The sequence below is a fragment of the Podarcis vaucheri genome (genome assembly GCF_965113315.1).
Source record: "Podarcis vaucheri genome assembly, chromosome: 14".
Lineage (NCBI taxonomy): Eukaryota > Metazoa > Chordata > Lepidosauria > Squamata > Lacertidae > Podarcis > Podarcis vaucheri.
The window spans coordinates 16690605-16702887 of NC_138752.1; the positions used below are offsets into that span (position 1 = coordinate 16690605).

At 47.0% G+C, this 12283-nt stretch overlaps 1 protein-coding gene and 1 long non-coding RNA gene across 3 annotated transcripts in view; both read left to right on the forward strand.

Moving 5' to 3' along the window:
• The window catches only part of LOC309518592, a 128935-nt gene that overhangs the window by 82555 nt on the left and 34097 nt on the right, over positions 1-12283 (forward strand). The gene's annotated exons all lie outside the window — the stretch shown is intronic.
• SH3GL3 (SH3 domain containing GRB2 like 3, endophilin A3) overlaps positions 2641-12283 on the forward strand; it is a 37515-nt gene continuing 27872 nt past the window's right edge. The window contains exon 1 of one of the 2 annotated variants that reach the window (XM_082198702.1): positions 2641-2858. In XM_082198702.1, the coding sequence (XP_082054828.1) occupies positions 2814-2858 (45 nt within the window). In that variant the 5' untranslated portion in view covers positions 2641-2813. The remainder of the gene's footprint in view (positions 2859-12283) is intronic. The other variant, XM_082198703.1, reaches the window with a different exon arrangement.

The window sequence follows — 12283 nt, forward strand, 5'->3', positions numbered from 1 at the left end:
TTTTGCATCATCGAAAGTTCACTAAGTGTCTTAATCCTGCTGCTTAGTCATCATTTAGGATTGGATTGTAAAAGCACACACTCTTATTTGGAAGTATGCGCAATTGAATTACGTAAGTGGGACTTTCTTCTGGGTACACATACATAGAACATTAATGCTGCTGCAACCCCCCTCCCCGAGGATATGTTGGCAACTAAGGGTGTCTTCACATTATCTTGATAATATCACATTATCATGGTATTATAATTGTTATTAATTAAATGTATGTACCGCCATATACCCATAGATCTCAGGGCCATAGGAGCCAACAGCTAGGAGTGGAGGGGTCTTCTGCTTCCCCCAATAAAATATTTGAGGGGGACCAAGCTCCCTCAAAGCTGATGGGCACTGCCATTCAAATGGTGTGCCTGCACCATGTCATGTGATCAATGATGTGAAGAGGAGCTTACTTGCCCCCCCCCCGCATATTTTGTTCAAGTTGGCACCCCTGCTCACTGTGGTTCACAACTTAAAATGGCTAGTAAAGGTAAAAGGTAAAGGACCCCTGAACAGTTAAGTCCAGTCAAAGTCAACTATGGGGTTGCGGCGCTCATCTCGCTGTTAAGGCTGAACAGCCAACCTTCTGATTCTAAACCACTGAGCCGTTGAATCCACGCAACAGAGTGCGCTCCTGTTGCTCTGTCCCAGTTCCTGCCAACCTAGCAGTTTGAAAGCACACCAGTGTAAGTAGATAAATAGGTACCATTCTGGCAGGAAGGTAAATGGTGTTTCCATGAGTTCTGGCTTCTGTCACGGTGTTCCATTGCACCAGAAGCGGTTTAGTCATGCTGGGCACATGGCCTGGAAAGCTGTCTGTGGACAAACACCGGCTCCCTCAGCCTGAAGAAAGATGAGCGCCACAACCCCATAGTCGCCTTTGACTGGACTTAACCATCCTGGGATCCTTTAGTAAGGTAAGCCTAAAATGGCTCGAATTCACACTTTAGCTAGAGACAAATTTGGAATAGTTTAAGGACTCCAATCTACATGTTGCATGTCCAGTTTTTAATCCATGTTCACTCATTATAAAAAATGTGCATGGGTGCTGTTCTCTGTTACAAAATATTACTGTTTGACTTGTTGTCTCTCAAACCACCTTCACAATGATTGGAGTCTTAATCCATTCCTACCTTGTCTGTGACCAAGGTGTGAACACATTTGCAAAGGGGCAAAGGCATCCTCGCCCTGTCAACACCATCTGGTGTGAACAGGAACACAAATGAATGAAGTCCTGCTGATGTAAAAAGGGGGAGGAGGCTGGGAAGGCGAACATACCCTTACAATAAAGGACTGTATACATACACATTGTCATGTGAACATGGATTAAAAACCCACCACTGGAAACGCAGTGAGTGTACAGGAGTGTGACTGCAGTTTGCATTAACACTATCTGTTGTTGTTGTTGTTTAGTCGTTTCCGCCTCCTATTTTCCACTGCCTCCCGCAGTTTGGTCAAACTCATGCTGGTAGCTTCGAGAACACTATCCAACCATCTCGTCCTCTGTCGTCTGATTTCCTTCAGAATGGATATGTTTGATCTTCTTGCAGTCCATGGGACTCTCAAGAGTCTCCTCCAGCACTATATGCCAACACTATACATCAGACATTATATAATTTCTTACACAGTGGCGTAGCGTGGGGGGTGCAGAGGGGCCCGGCCGCACCGGGCGCAACATCTGGGGGTTAGGGGGTGCAAATCCACGGGTTAGGGGGCGCAAATTACTTGCCTTGCCCCGGGTGCTGACAACCCACGCTACGCCACTGTTCTTACATATCATAATTGATTTCCATTGCTTCTCATTTTGTCCCTATTTTTTGTTGCTCATGGCTTTTCTTGTGTCACAGTCTCTTAATATTGCCATGCGCTTTTTAAAAATACATATATGAGCTGCTTTAGACCATGAATTAGAACGTTGAGATAGAAATCCATTAGCATAACTAAGTAAGCGAAGTGAGTAACTACTCGGAACCACCCACGGCCGCTCCCGGCAGAAGGTCACATGTGGTCTTTGCAGGATAATGGCCACAGTTAAGCGGGTGCAGAAGCCCAGTTCTTGCACCGCCCTGGACACGCGATAAACAGCGGGTGAGAAACCCTCGCACCGCCCTAGTGCCGTCTCCAAACAGGCAGCAGCAGCTGCTGGGAACACGTGGCAGCAACCCCGGGCTTGCTGCTGCGTTACGTGTGAAACGGCCCTGAGCTTACTTTGCAGTTGCTGCTGATTTGCAAATTTGAGAAATAAAAATAAAAATCCAGCGGCCTCCTTGACCTCGAATAGCCTTCTATCTTAAGCCCCTAGAAAGCCTCCGCCCGAGCAGCAAAGGCGCCCTCCGCCTCGCCTTCCTCGCTCGGCCCTCTCGAGCACCCGCGTCTCTCGCTTCCGACGTGGCGCCTCCCGCACGCGGAGCTCCATCTTCCCTCGCCGTCTCTAAGCGATAACGGAGCGTGGGCGTCCCCGCCAAGTTCTCTCGGGTTTTTTTTGCATAGGTTCCAGAGAACCGACCAATAGCCGGGCGAGCTGCCTTCCGTCTCATTTGCATAGTCGCCGCTGCTGGCCAATGGGCGGGCGTGCAGCGTGTTTGGAATGCTCTGGTCCTCCCCTGCGCGCTCTCCCGGGTGGCGACGGAGCGGGCGGCTGCCTTGGCAGAGCAGCCCGAGGAGGGAAGCTCTTGCCAGCTGCTCGGCCGGGGCATCGGCCCTGGAAACGCCTCTGCTTTCCCTTGGCTGGAGACTCCTCCGCGTGCGGCTCTTGCTGCGCCCGGAGCGGAGGGATCATGTCGGTGGCGGGCCTGAAGAAGCAGTTCCACAAAGCCAGCCAGGTAAGAGAAGCCTTAGGCGCCAAGGAAGATGGTTTGTTTTGTGGAAACCTTGCAACCCCCGTGCCAAGGTGGGAGGAATTGCATAGCACTTTTTATCACCTGCTCTTTTATGTCCGGTCTTATCTATAGCTCCGTATTGCCTACACGGACTGGCAGCAGCCAATCCGACCTAGAGATGCTGGGTGTTGTTGAACCCGGGACCTTTGATATGCAGAGTAGATGTTCTGCGTATCCCCAGTGAATTGCTCCATCTGAGGATCTCGGGGGATGTGCTGCCCGTTGGATTTCCCTATCAGATTTTCTTGGGTACATTAGACCTGGGCTCTTTTCCTGGGCCATTTTGCACGTTATGTGGGAGAGAATTTGTGTTTGCTCAGAAAAGAGTTGTAGCCAGTCACCGGTCCCCCATGTACCCCTGTAGCCAGATGACTATTTTGCAAATGCCAAGCTTGGGATGTTTGTACGTATTTAGGGCACACATCGTTGTATGCAGAGAGCGAGAGAGAGAGAAAATGTGGGGAGAGGTGAAGAAAGGAAGTCCAGATATCACTTTGGGCAATCCTTTTCCTGCTCTCCCAGACGTAGCAACTCCTTTGCCATATCCAGTTTAGCTCTTGGGTAACCCCTCTCAGGGAATTCAACTTTCCCCCTCCTCTGGAGGTGATCATGCTTACTCTGGATTAAGCTCTGTTATTGTATGATGGAACTTGCTCTTGAGTAAGCAACCTATATCTGTTTAATTCTTCCCTTCCATCTTCCGTGCCATAATAGCATTGGAGGGGTGGTTATTATTTCTGATTCTGTATTTCCAGGCCTCACTTGCTCTTGTGCTAGGTCCTATATTTGTATGCCATTAAGCCCATGTTTCTGTGTTGTCCACCCCTCGCTCCATAGTCCTGCTTAGTCTAACACATGGGAATTAAACAGACCATCTTGGCTGATTGGGCTCGGTGCCCGTTATATGCTAATGATGTTGGTTGGTAGATCTCCAGATCAACATGCTGGTTGGTTTGTACGAGGTTCTGTGGTGTGTGTTTTCCAGTGCTTCGTGCTTTGGAGGGGATATTGTGTTTTTGGTTTAGATTTGCTGTGGATTTGTATTTTTCTGAAAGAGAAGTCTTGTTTGCCTCTCTCAGCCGCCCTCAATCCTGGACGTCAGAGATGGGCAGCCTTGAGCTATCCTGGCCTCTCTATGTGGCCCTCAGAACCCTCACAAGACTCACCAGCCCTGCCTCACATCCTCCTTGAACATTTATGGATGACTGGAACAAATGTGGGCTTTCAACCCTGGTATCTTTGGCTTGCTTAAGGGTGCAAGAGGTGGACTAAAAAAGGCTCCCTGCTGTATACCGTATTTTTTGCACCGTAACACTCACTTTGTTCCTCCTAAAATAATAATAATAATAGCCACTCTGGGCGGCTTCCATAGAAACCAAAAATACACTAAAATATCACAGATTAAAAACTTTCTTGAACAGGGAAGTAAGGGGAAATGTCTGTGCGTGTTATGGAGGGAATGCCTACGGGTGGCATGCCTACGAATTTTCCTCCTCTAAAAACTATGTGCGTGTAATGGTCAGGTGCGTGCTATAGAGCGAAAAATACGTTAAAGCCATGGTTTTCCCAGTAGTGATGTATGGAAGTGAGAGCTGGACCATCAAGAAGGCTGATCGCCAAAGAATTGATGCTTTTGAATTATGGTGCTGGAGGAGACTCTTGAGAGTCCCATGGAGTGCAGGAAGATCAAACCTCTCCATTCTGAAGGAAATCAGCCCTGAGTGCTCACTGGGAGGACAGATCCTGAAGCTGAGGCCAATACTCTGGCCACCTCATGAGAAGAGAAGACTCCCTGGAAAAGACCCTGATGTTGGGAAAGATGGAGGGCAGAAGGAGAAGGGGGTGACAGAGGACAAGATGATTGGACAGTGTTCTCGAAGCTACCAGCATGAGTTTGACCAAACTGCAGGAGGCAGTGGAAGACAGGAGTGCCTGGCGTGCTCTGGTCCATGGGGTCACGAAGAGTCGGACACGACTAAACAACAACAACCCTTGTTGTACGTTAGTGAATGGACTTCATAATCCTCTACAGACTTTTAACTGCCCCTTACCTTTTTCCCCGTCTGCTAGGATGCTATTATCTTCTTCTTTACTGATGTTTGGTTGTATCTCTTCCTCTCTTCTATTTTCCCACTAACCCTTCACGAATAAGTTGCCCCTTCTTTCCTCAAAGGCTGGTTTCCTTTTCTTCCATTGCCAAAGAGAAATGTATCTTCGTATTAATTCTTTGCAGCATGCTTAGCTGGTGATTTGTTGTGCTGTGAAGCTTTAAAGTGATTTGAAATGACCCAGTCCATCTTGTTGTTGGAAACTGCCTTATACCGAGTCAGAGCCTTGGTCTATTCAGCTCAGTGATGTCTGCACAGACTGGCAGGAGCTCTTCAGGGTCGCATGCAGGTACTCTTTCCTAGTCCTACCTGGAGATGCCAGAAATTGAACCTTTTGTGTGTCAATGTGACCATTTGGCCACAAATGCTCAAAGTGTGAGAGTGCCTTTCAAACTTGGGCTTCTAAAACAGACCTCTAACTTGCCAACAGTTTGTTAATTAGATATATATTCCATCTTTCTTCCAAGGATCTCAAGGGCACATACCTGATTCTTCTCCCCCACCCCACGCCAGTTTTCCCCAGTTCTGTGATAGTTTAGGCCAAGAAATAGTTGTCTGGCCCAAAGTCAACTATTTCCAATCCAATCATTTATTGTGTTTGACTAAAAGCCATTACAAATTCGATTACATATCCAACAAGTCAATTAAAGCCTGTTAAAAGAAATTCAGAGATATACATCCACTTACAATAAGTCAAATTAATGAATTGCCTGCACAGTCGATGGCATTGTCTTTTATATAGCTAGCATGAATGCTTTAGCAAATAGGGCTGTTTTGTTTGTGACAAGGGGATCGCAATCAGATAATATATTTTCATGTCAGAGTTCTGTCCCTGTAGCGGTGCCAACATCTGTTCCAAAAATCTCTTTCTGGGGTTTTGACAATGGAGTATATAATGGGGGATTTCTTCTACCTCACCTACCCCACAAATACAAAGTCTTAAATGTCTTGGAACTTTTCCGTACCTTCCACTTAAGACTGATGTAGGCATTGTTTCAAAACGGGGAGCTGTAAATGCAGTTCTCAGGGAGACAAAGGTAAGTGACTGCAAGAATTGAGCTTTGGTGTAGTTAGATTTCAGCAAATAGTACCAACGGGAGAATGTTGAGATATGGATTAGAGATAAATATTGCTCGTTATCCTGTTTATATATCCAAATCCAATCCTGAGGAGGCTTTTAACTAAAGTCAACTTGAACCTTAGCCTTCCCCATCTTGGTCCACCATTCTGGACTATAGTGTGCGAAAACAAGATGAACTGGCTTGCAACTCTTTGCATGTTGGTATAGCGGCATTCCTTCCCCTTCTGGTTGAGAATGTACTGCAAATAAATGACTAACATAGGCATGTGTGGGCAGAGATGCCTGTAAAATGGTTTCAAATGACTTTGGTGACAAGTTTTTTTTCTGGGCTCAATTAGCAGGCTGCTCAGACTTGTCTGAGCTCCGTTTGTTCTCTTAAACCTTTGTGTTGCACTGTTTTCTGGTGGGATTCGATCACATATAATTGAAGGGGAAGGCATCCGTCCGCTTGTGGCAATGCAAGCGTCCCATGGCATTTCTTCTTTCTCCCAGCGGTCATCCCTCCTTTGGTCACTGCTGTGGACACACAACCTGACTGATCCAGGAGCGGCAGCCATCTGCAAGGGATTTCCACATTGGGGGGGGGATTGATGTTGCCAGCCTTCGTGTCATGTTTGCAGACATCTTCGTACAGTGGTACCTCAGGTTAAGTACTTAATTCGTTCTGGAGGTCCGTTCTTAACCTGAAACTGTTCTTAACCTGAAGCACCACTTTAACTAATGGGGCCTCCTGCTGCTGCTATGCTGCTGCCGTGCGATTTCTGTTCTCATCCTGAAGCAAAGTTCTTAACCCGAGGTACTATTTCTGGGTTAGCGGAGTGTGTAACCTGAAGCAAATGTAACCTGAAGCATATGTAACCCGACGTACCATTGTAATGCTGAGTTGGTCTGCCAATGGACCTGGTGCCGGAAACCTGATCCCCATACAGCATTCCCTTGGAGATCCTGTCATCTTCCAAGCCATGAAACTTAGAAACGCTGGCATGATCAAGCCAGCGTAGACGTTGTTGAGGCAGAAGTACTTGTAGAGAGCCAGTGTGGTGTAGTGGTTAAGAGCGGTAGTCTCGTAATCTGGGGAACCGGGTTCGCGTCTCCGCTCCTCCACATGCAGCTGCTGGGTGACCTTGGGCCAGTCACGCTTCTCTGAAGTCTCTCAGCCCCACTCACCTCACAGAGTGTTTGTTGTGGGGGATGAAGAGAAAGGAGAATGTGAGCCGCTTTGAGACTCCTTAAAGGGAGTGAAAGGCGGGATATCAAATCCAAACTCTTCTTCTTCTTCTTCAGAAGTGTGAATATTCTCGGAATGTGGTCTCGGGAGAGCACATATTGGTTTGAGACTCTGTCTTGCCAATTGATGCCCAAAATCTTCCTGATGCAGTGCATATGGAAGGTGTTGAAGTATAACTCCTTTTTTTCCTTTTTTTTCCATTTCATAACACAAATAAAGAACACAAACAAAACAACAAACAATACAAATAAATTCTTGTCATATCCTTATTTTTCTAAACGTTGTTAAGTGGGCTTCCCCAAGTCCCCCCTATCTGATTTTCATTTTACGTCATCTTTAGTAGTTTGCATATATCATAATTTCTAACCATCTTCTTTTTTTAAATCACACTTAAAATAACTTCACATTTTATCACTTACAAATAATACTATAATACTATTTTAAAATACAGTATCTTCTACTTCTAACCCTACAGCCTATATCCACTTCCAAAGCTATTCAAAGATTTAAGAGAGCCAGTGTGGTGTAGTGGTTAAGAGCGGTAGTCTTGTAATCTGGGGAACCGGGTTCGCGTCTCCGCTCCTCCACGTGCAGCTGCTGGGTGACCTTGGGCCAGTCACACTTCTCTGAAGTCTCTCAGCCCCACTCACCTCACAGAGTGTTTGTTGTGGGGGAGGAAGGGAAAGGAGAATGTTAGCCGCTTTGAGACTCCTTAAAGGGAGTGAAAGGCGGGATATCAAATCCAAACTCTTCTTCTTCTTCTTAAATATAAATCACATCAGCTTCCGTCCAGCAACAACTGCCAGCAGCGGCTGAGCGTATGCCCGTGCTGCCCAGGGCAGGCGCTCTCTCGAGGGGGGTGTGGTGCAGAGAGTGCCCTCCCGGGCGTGGGATAGCCACTAGGGTGCACGCCCTGCAGCCAGGGGCGGAGCGAGCCACTCACGGGGGCGGAGCGTGCCATCCATGGCGGACATTTGGTGCACCGTCAGCCCACAACTCCCAAGCTATCAAAATGAAGAGGGAAGGGGGAATTCCACAACTCAGGGTAGGCTTGGGAGTCACGGGTGGGCGGCACGCCGAATGTCACCCCCCTCAGTGAGGGCACCCAGGGCGGACTGCCCCTACACCCCTGACTGCCAGCTTCTGCCAGGTCCATCGCCAGCTCCCAGCCATGGATATCAGCCGCTTTCACGCCGCGATCCTGCCCAGCAGGTCCACTTGCCTTCTCGTTGCTTCACAGCATCCCATTGATGGATGATTACCTCCTTCCATCTGCCGCTTCGCCTCCCTGTGGAAGGAGGCACCAAGTGTTGAATAACACAGCTGTTGTCCACTGTGTCCTCCTCAAGCTTTTGCCTTGGCATTCCTCTTGGGCTGCTTTTGTATATCCACTGAGCTGCCATGTGCTTTTGTGACATCACATGAAGTCCACAGCCAATAGCAGCAGCTGGGGAGACATCATCATCATCATCACCTCCTCAGGCCTCACAGTGGTGGGTGTGGCTCAGCAGCTATTTGCCCCTTGGCTTGTTTACGGTGTATAGCTCACTCCTCATCTGTAATGACACCAGAGAAAGGCATGCCATAAATCCATAGGGGGTGGTGGTCATTTTTTATCCTGATGGCTGCATGTATGGGAGCCAACTCTTCACACACTCCCAAATATTGATTAGTTGCAGTTGCATCAGGTGTGCTGGAGAGAACACCTGTTTGGGTTGAATAATAGATTAGAGAAGCCAGTATAAGTTGCAATTTCAGCTGAATTTGGGGGAACCACTTGAAGCACCTGATGTGTTGAGCTATTTTAGTTGCTTTTGTTTGATTTGTTCATTGCAAACAGCTGAAAGCCTGTAAATTTTGACAATAAACCTGATTTGCAATGGAGGTTGAATAATATTGATCTGAACTGTATGACTTCGTGTGATTGGTTCTTTTATCTCTGGATATAAGTAATAATTCTGTGAACTGCTCTGAGGCCCCTGAGTATAGGGCGGTATATAAATTCAAGCATCACCGCATTTTTCGCGCCATAAGACGCACCTGACCATAAGACGCACCTAGTTTTTAGAGGAGGAAAATAAGAAGAAAAAAATCTGAACGAAACCGTGGATGTATGATTTTTGTGATTCATGCTGTGGTCACAGACATGTGATTTGACGGTGAGATTGGGGTAGCCCAGTGCAAAAATCCTGAGAATCCATGTGGATCTGTTCTTTGTAACCACGTTTTTGCACCATTGCGGCCCCACGCAACAGTGGGTGTGTGATTTTTTTGGTGCAGGCTGTAGCCTTGGACATGCTATGTGATCTGATGGTGAATTTGGGGTGACCCAATGCAAAAATCCTGAGGATCCATGTGGATCTGTGCTTTGTAACCACGTTACAAGGAATAAAAAAGTGCATCTTGTGGAGCGAAAAATACAATGGTGATGATGATGATGCACAATGAATGCCCATGGGTATGGCAATGGATTGTTCTCCCTTCAACGCTGTCCCTCCTAGACATTCAAAAGAACGTGTAAACCCTCAACTGTATCCAGGAATTGCGGGGTGTGGGGGGGCACTTTCCACTGTCAAAGTCTCCATGTGTGCTGGCTACATGCTGTCCACTCCTGACCTTTCAAGTGGTGAGCACAGAGATCTCCAAGGAGTGTCTTAACAGCATTCAGGCAAGCATGGATAGAATCTCCCTGCTGACCCAAGAACTCGATTCATGCAAAGTGGGGTCTCCTGGATCATTGATGACAGGCCCAGCATGTGCACCCCACTTTGTTTGGAGCTCCCCATGTTCTTCTTCTGGACAGGGAGCTACATTTAGATGCCTTATCTTTAAACACGTATCCCAGTACAGAGATGTGTTTTGGGACCTAGTTCCATCAAGACACACTCCTTGCAGCAAAAATTCCTCCCATGTGCGTATCTCCTTTACTGAATTGGGATAAATGAATGAAATTCTTGCCAAAAATCAACAGCAGTGAAAACGGCTGCAAAACATTTCTGCTGCGGCATGTCTAGAGAGTTGTCAACAGTGCCTGTGAACGTGTGCCGCCTGTGGAAATATCTGTTTTCCAAAATAGGAATGGCTCAGCCTCTCTTACATGATAGATTTAATTAGTCCTGGTCTGTATGAACTCTGTGAAACAGGGTGTATCTACATATTTAAAAAAAAACCAAAACCATTGCCTTTGCGGTGATTAAATCTGACCTCTTCCCAACAGGGTGTCTATAAAATTAGGGATGTGAAACAATGGGGGTTTGAGCCTCCTGCTGCGCAGGCCCACGCACTGGGGCAGCATCTTCTGCTAAAACAATTTAAAGATTTTGACCCCCTGCTGGTTTGCAAGCTAGCAGAGCATTGATGCTGCGTAAACATTTGCCATCTGGGAGCTCTAGAGGAGCAGCTGTTGAGGCTGGTGGTAGGTGGATTGCAGAAGGATTCATCTATGTAAAGGTCCTCCGTTGGAAAAATGGGTCCACGATTGCTCCTAACTGTGGTGAACAACTGTTTTAACAGAAGAAGATGTTAGTTCAGCAGCAGCAAGTTTTCAAGTTCCCCCAGAACTCTGCATCAGGTGAAAGGTTACACAAACTAGAAAGTGGATGGGGAATGAGGACAAAATTGAAAAAAAAAAAGTACAAAAACGTAGACTGGATGTTTCACCGTTCGGTCAGGTTTTAGTCTCAGCTACAGGATGGATATTGCTACATTCACACTATACAGTGGTACCTCGGGTTAAGTACTTTGTTCCGGAGGTCCGTACTTAACCTGAAACTGTTCTTAACCTGAAGCACCACTTTAGCTAATGGAGCCTCCCGATGCTGCCGCACCGCCGGAGCACAATTTCTGTTCTCATCCTGAAGCAAAGTTCTTAACCTAAAGCACTATTTCTGGGTTAGCGGAGTCTGTAACCTGAAGCGTATGTAACCCGAGGTACCACTGTATACACCTCCAGAGCTACAGTTCCAAGAGTGTTTAACAATGAACTTCTCTTCCTATGGAACTCTGGGAATTATAGTTCTGTTAGGGGAATTGGGTTCTTCTAACAACTCTCAGCACCCTTAACAAACTACAGCTTCCAGGATTCTTTAAATGTTATTCTTTTGAGGAAGCAATGTGCATCGTTTGTGCTTGAAATATGTGCTTGTTCTTGGTGGTGCTTGTTGATGGCAAACACCAATTTTGGTGCCAATGAATTCTGTAAATTAATGATGTGCTGTGTGGAGGAGTTTATTTGTTGTCCTATATCTCCTGCCAGCTCCATTAGATGACCCTCAGCTTCTGGCTACTCTTGAGAGGAGCAAAAGGGCTCTTTCCTTCTCTGCACCAACGTCATTTATAAACCTCTGTCATACTGCAAATTAAAGAGATTCGAAGACTGTTTACAAATCAGATTTCTCTGCGGTTGCTTGGAAGCTATTCAGAACATGCCCAGTTATCCCAAGCAAATGTATGGTGTCGGTTTAAGTTAAGTTGGCAAAATAGAAGTGAATTCTGAAAGGGGAGATGAGAATGCACAAAAGGAACAGTCGGAAGAATGAAAGGTGAGCTTGCCTCGGGAAGCATATGATTCCTGCTGAGCTTTCTTTTAAAACCCTCAGAACAAAGACTCTGGATTGATCAAAGGCGTAACAAAAGATGAAGCTAAGAAAAAGTGTCGCACTTGGAATGCTATGCACAATTCTGGTTGAAAGGACATTGAAGAGCTGGAAAGCGACAAATCTGCTCCACTTCCCCAGTGGGGAGGAGTTGCGGCGGACCGCGTGGCCACCCACTCCCCACCGGGGGCAGGGGACTTTGCCCCCCGTTGCCTGGGGGATCCCGGCCACGTCAGAGCCCGGCCAGCCAATCCGGGGCCGTTTAAACGGAGCAGCAAGCCAGAGGACTTCCTCTTTGGCTCGCTTCCTCAATCACCCGCCCTCTCTCCCTATTTTGCAGGTTAGGCAATGGCCTT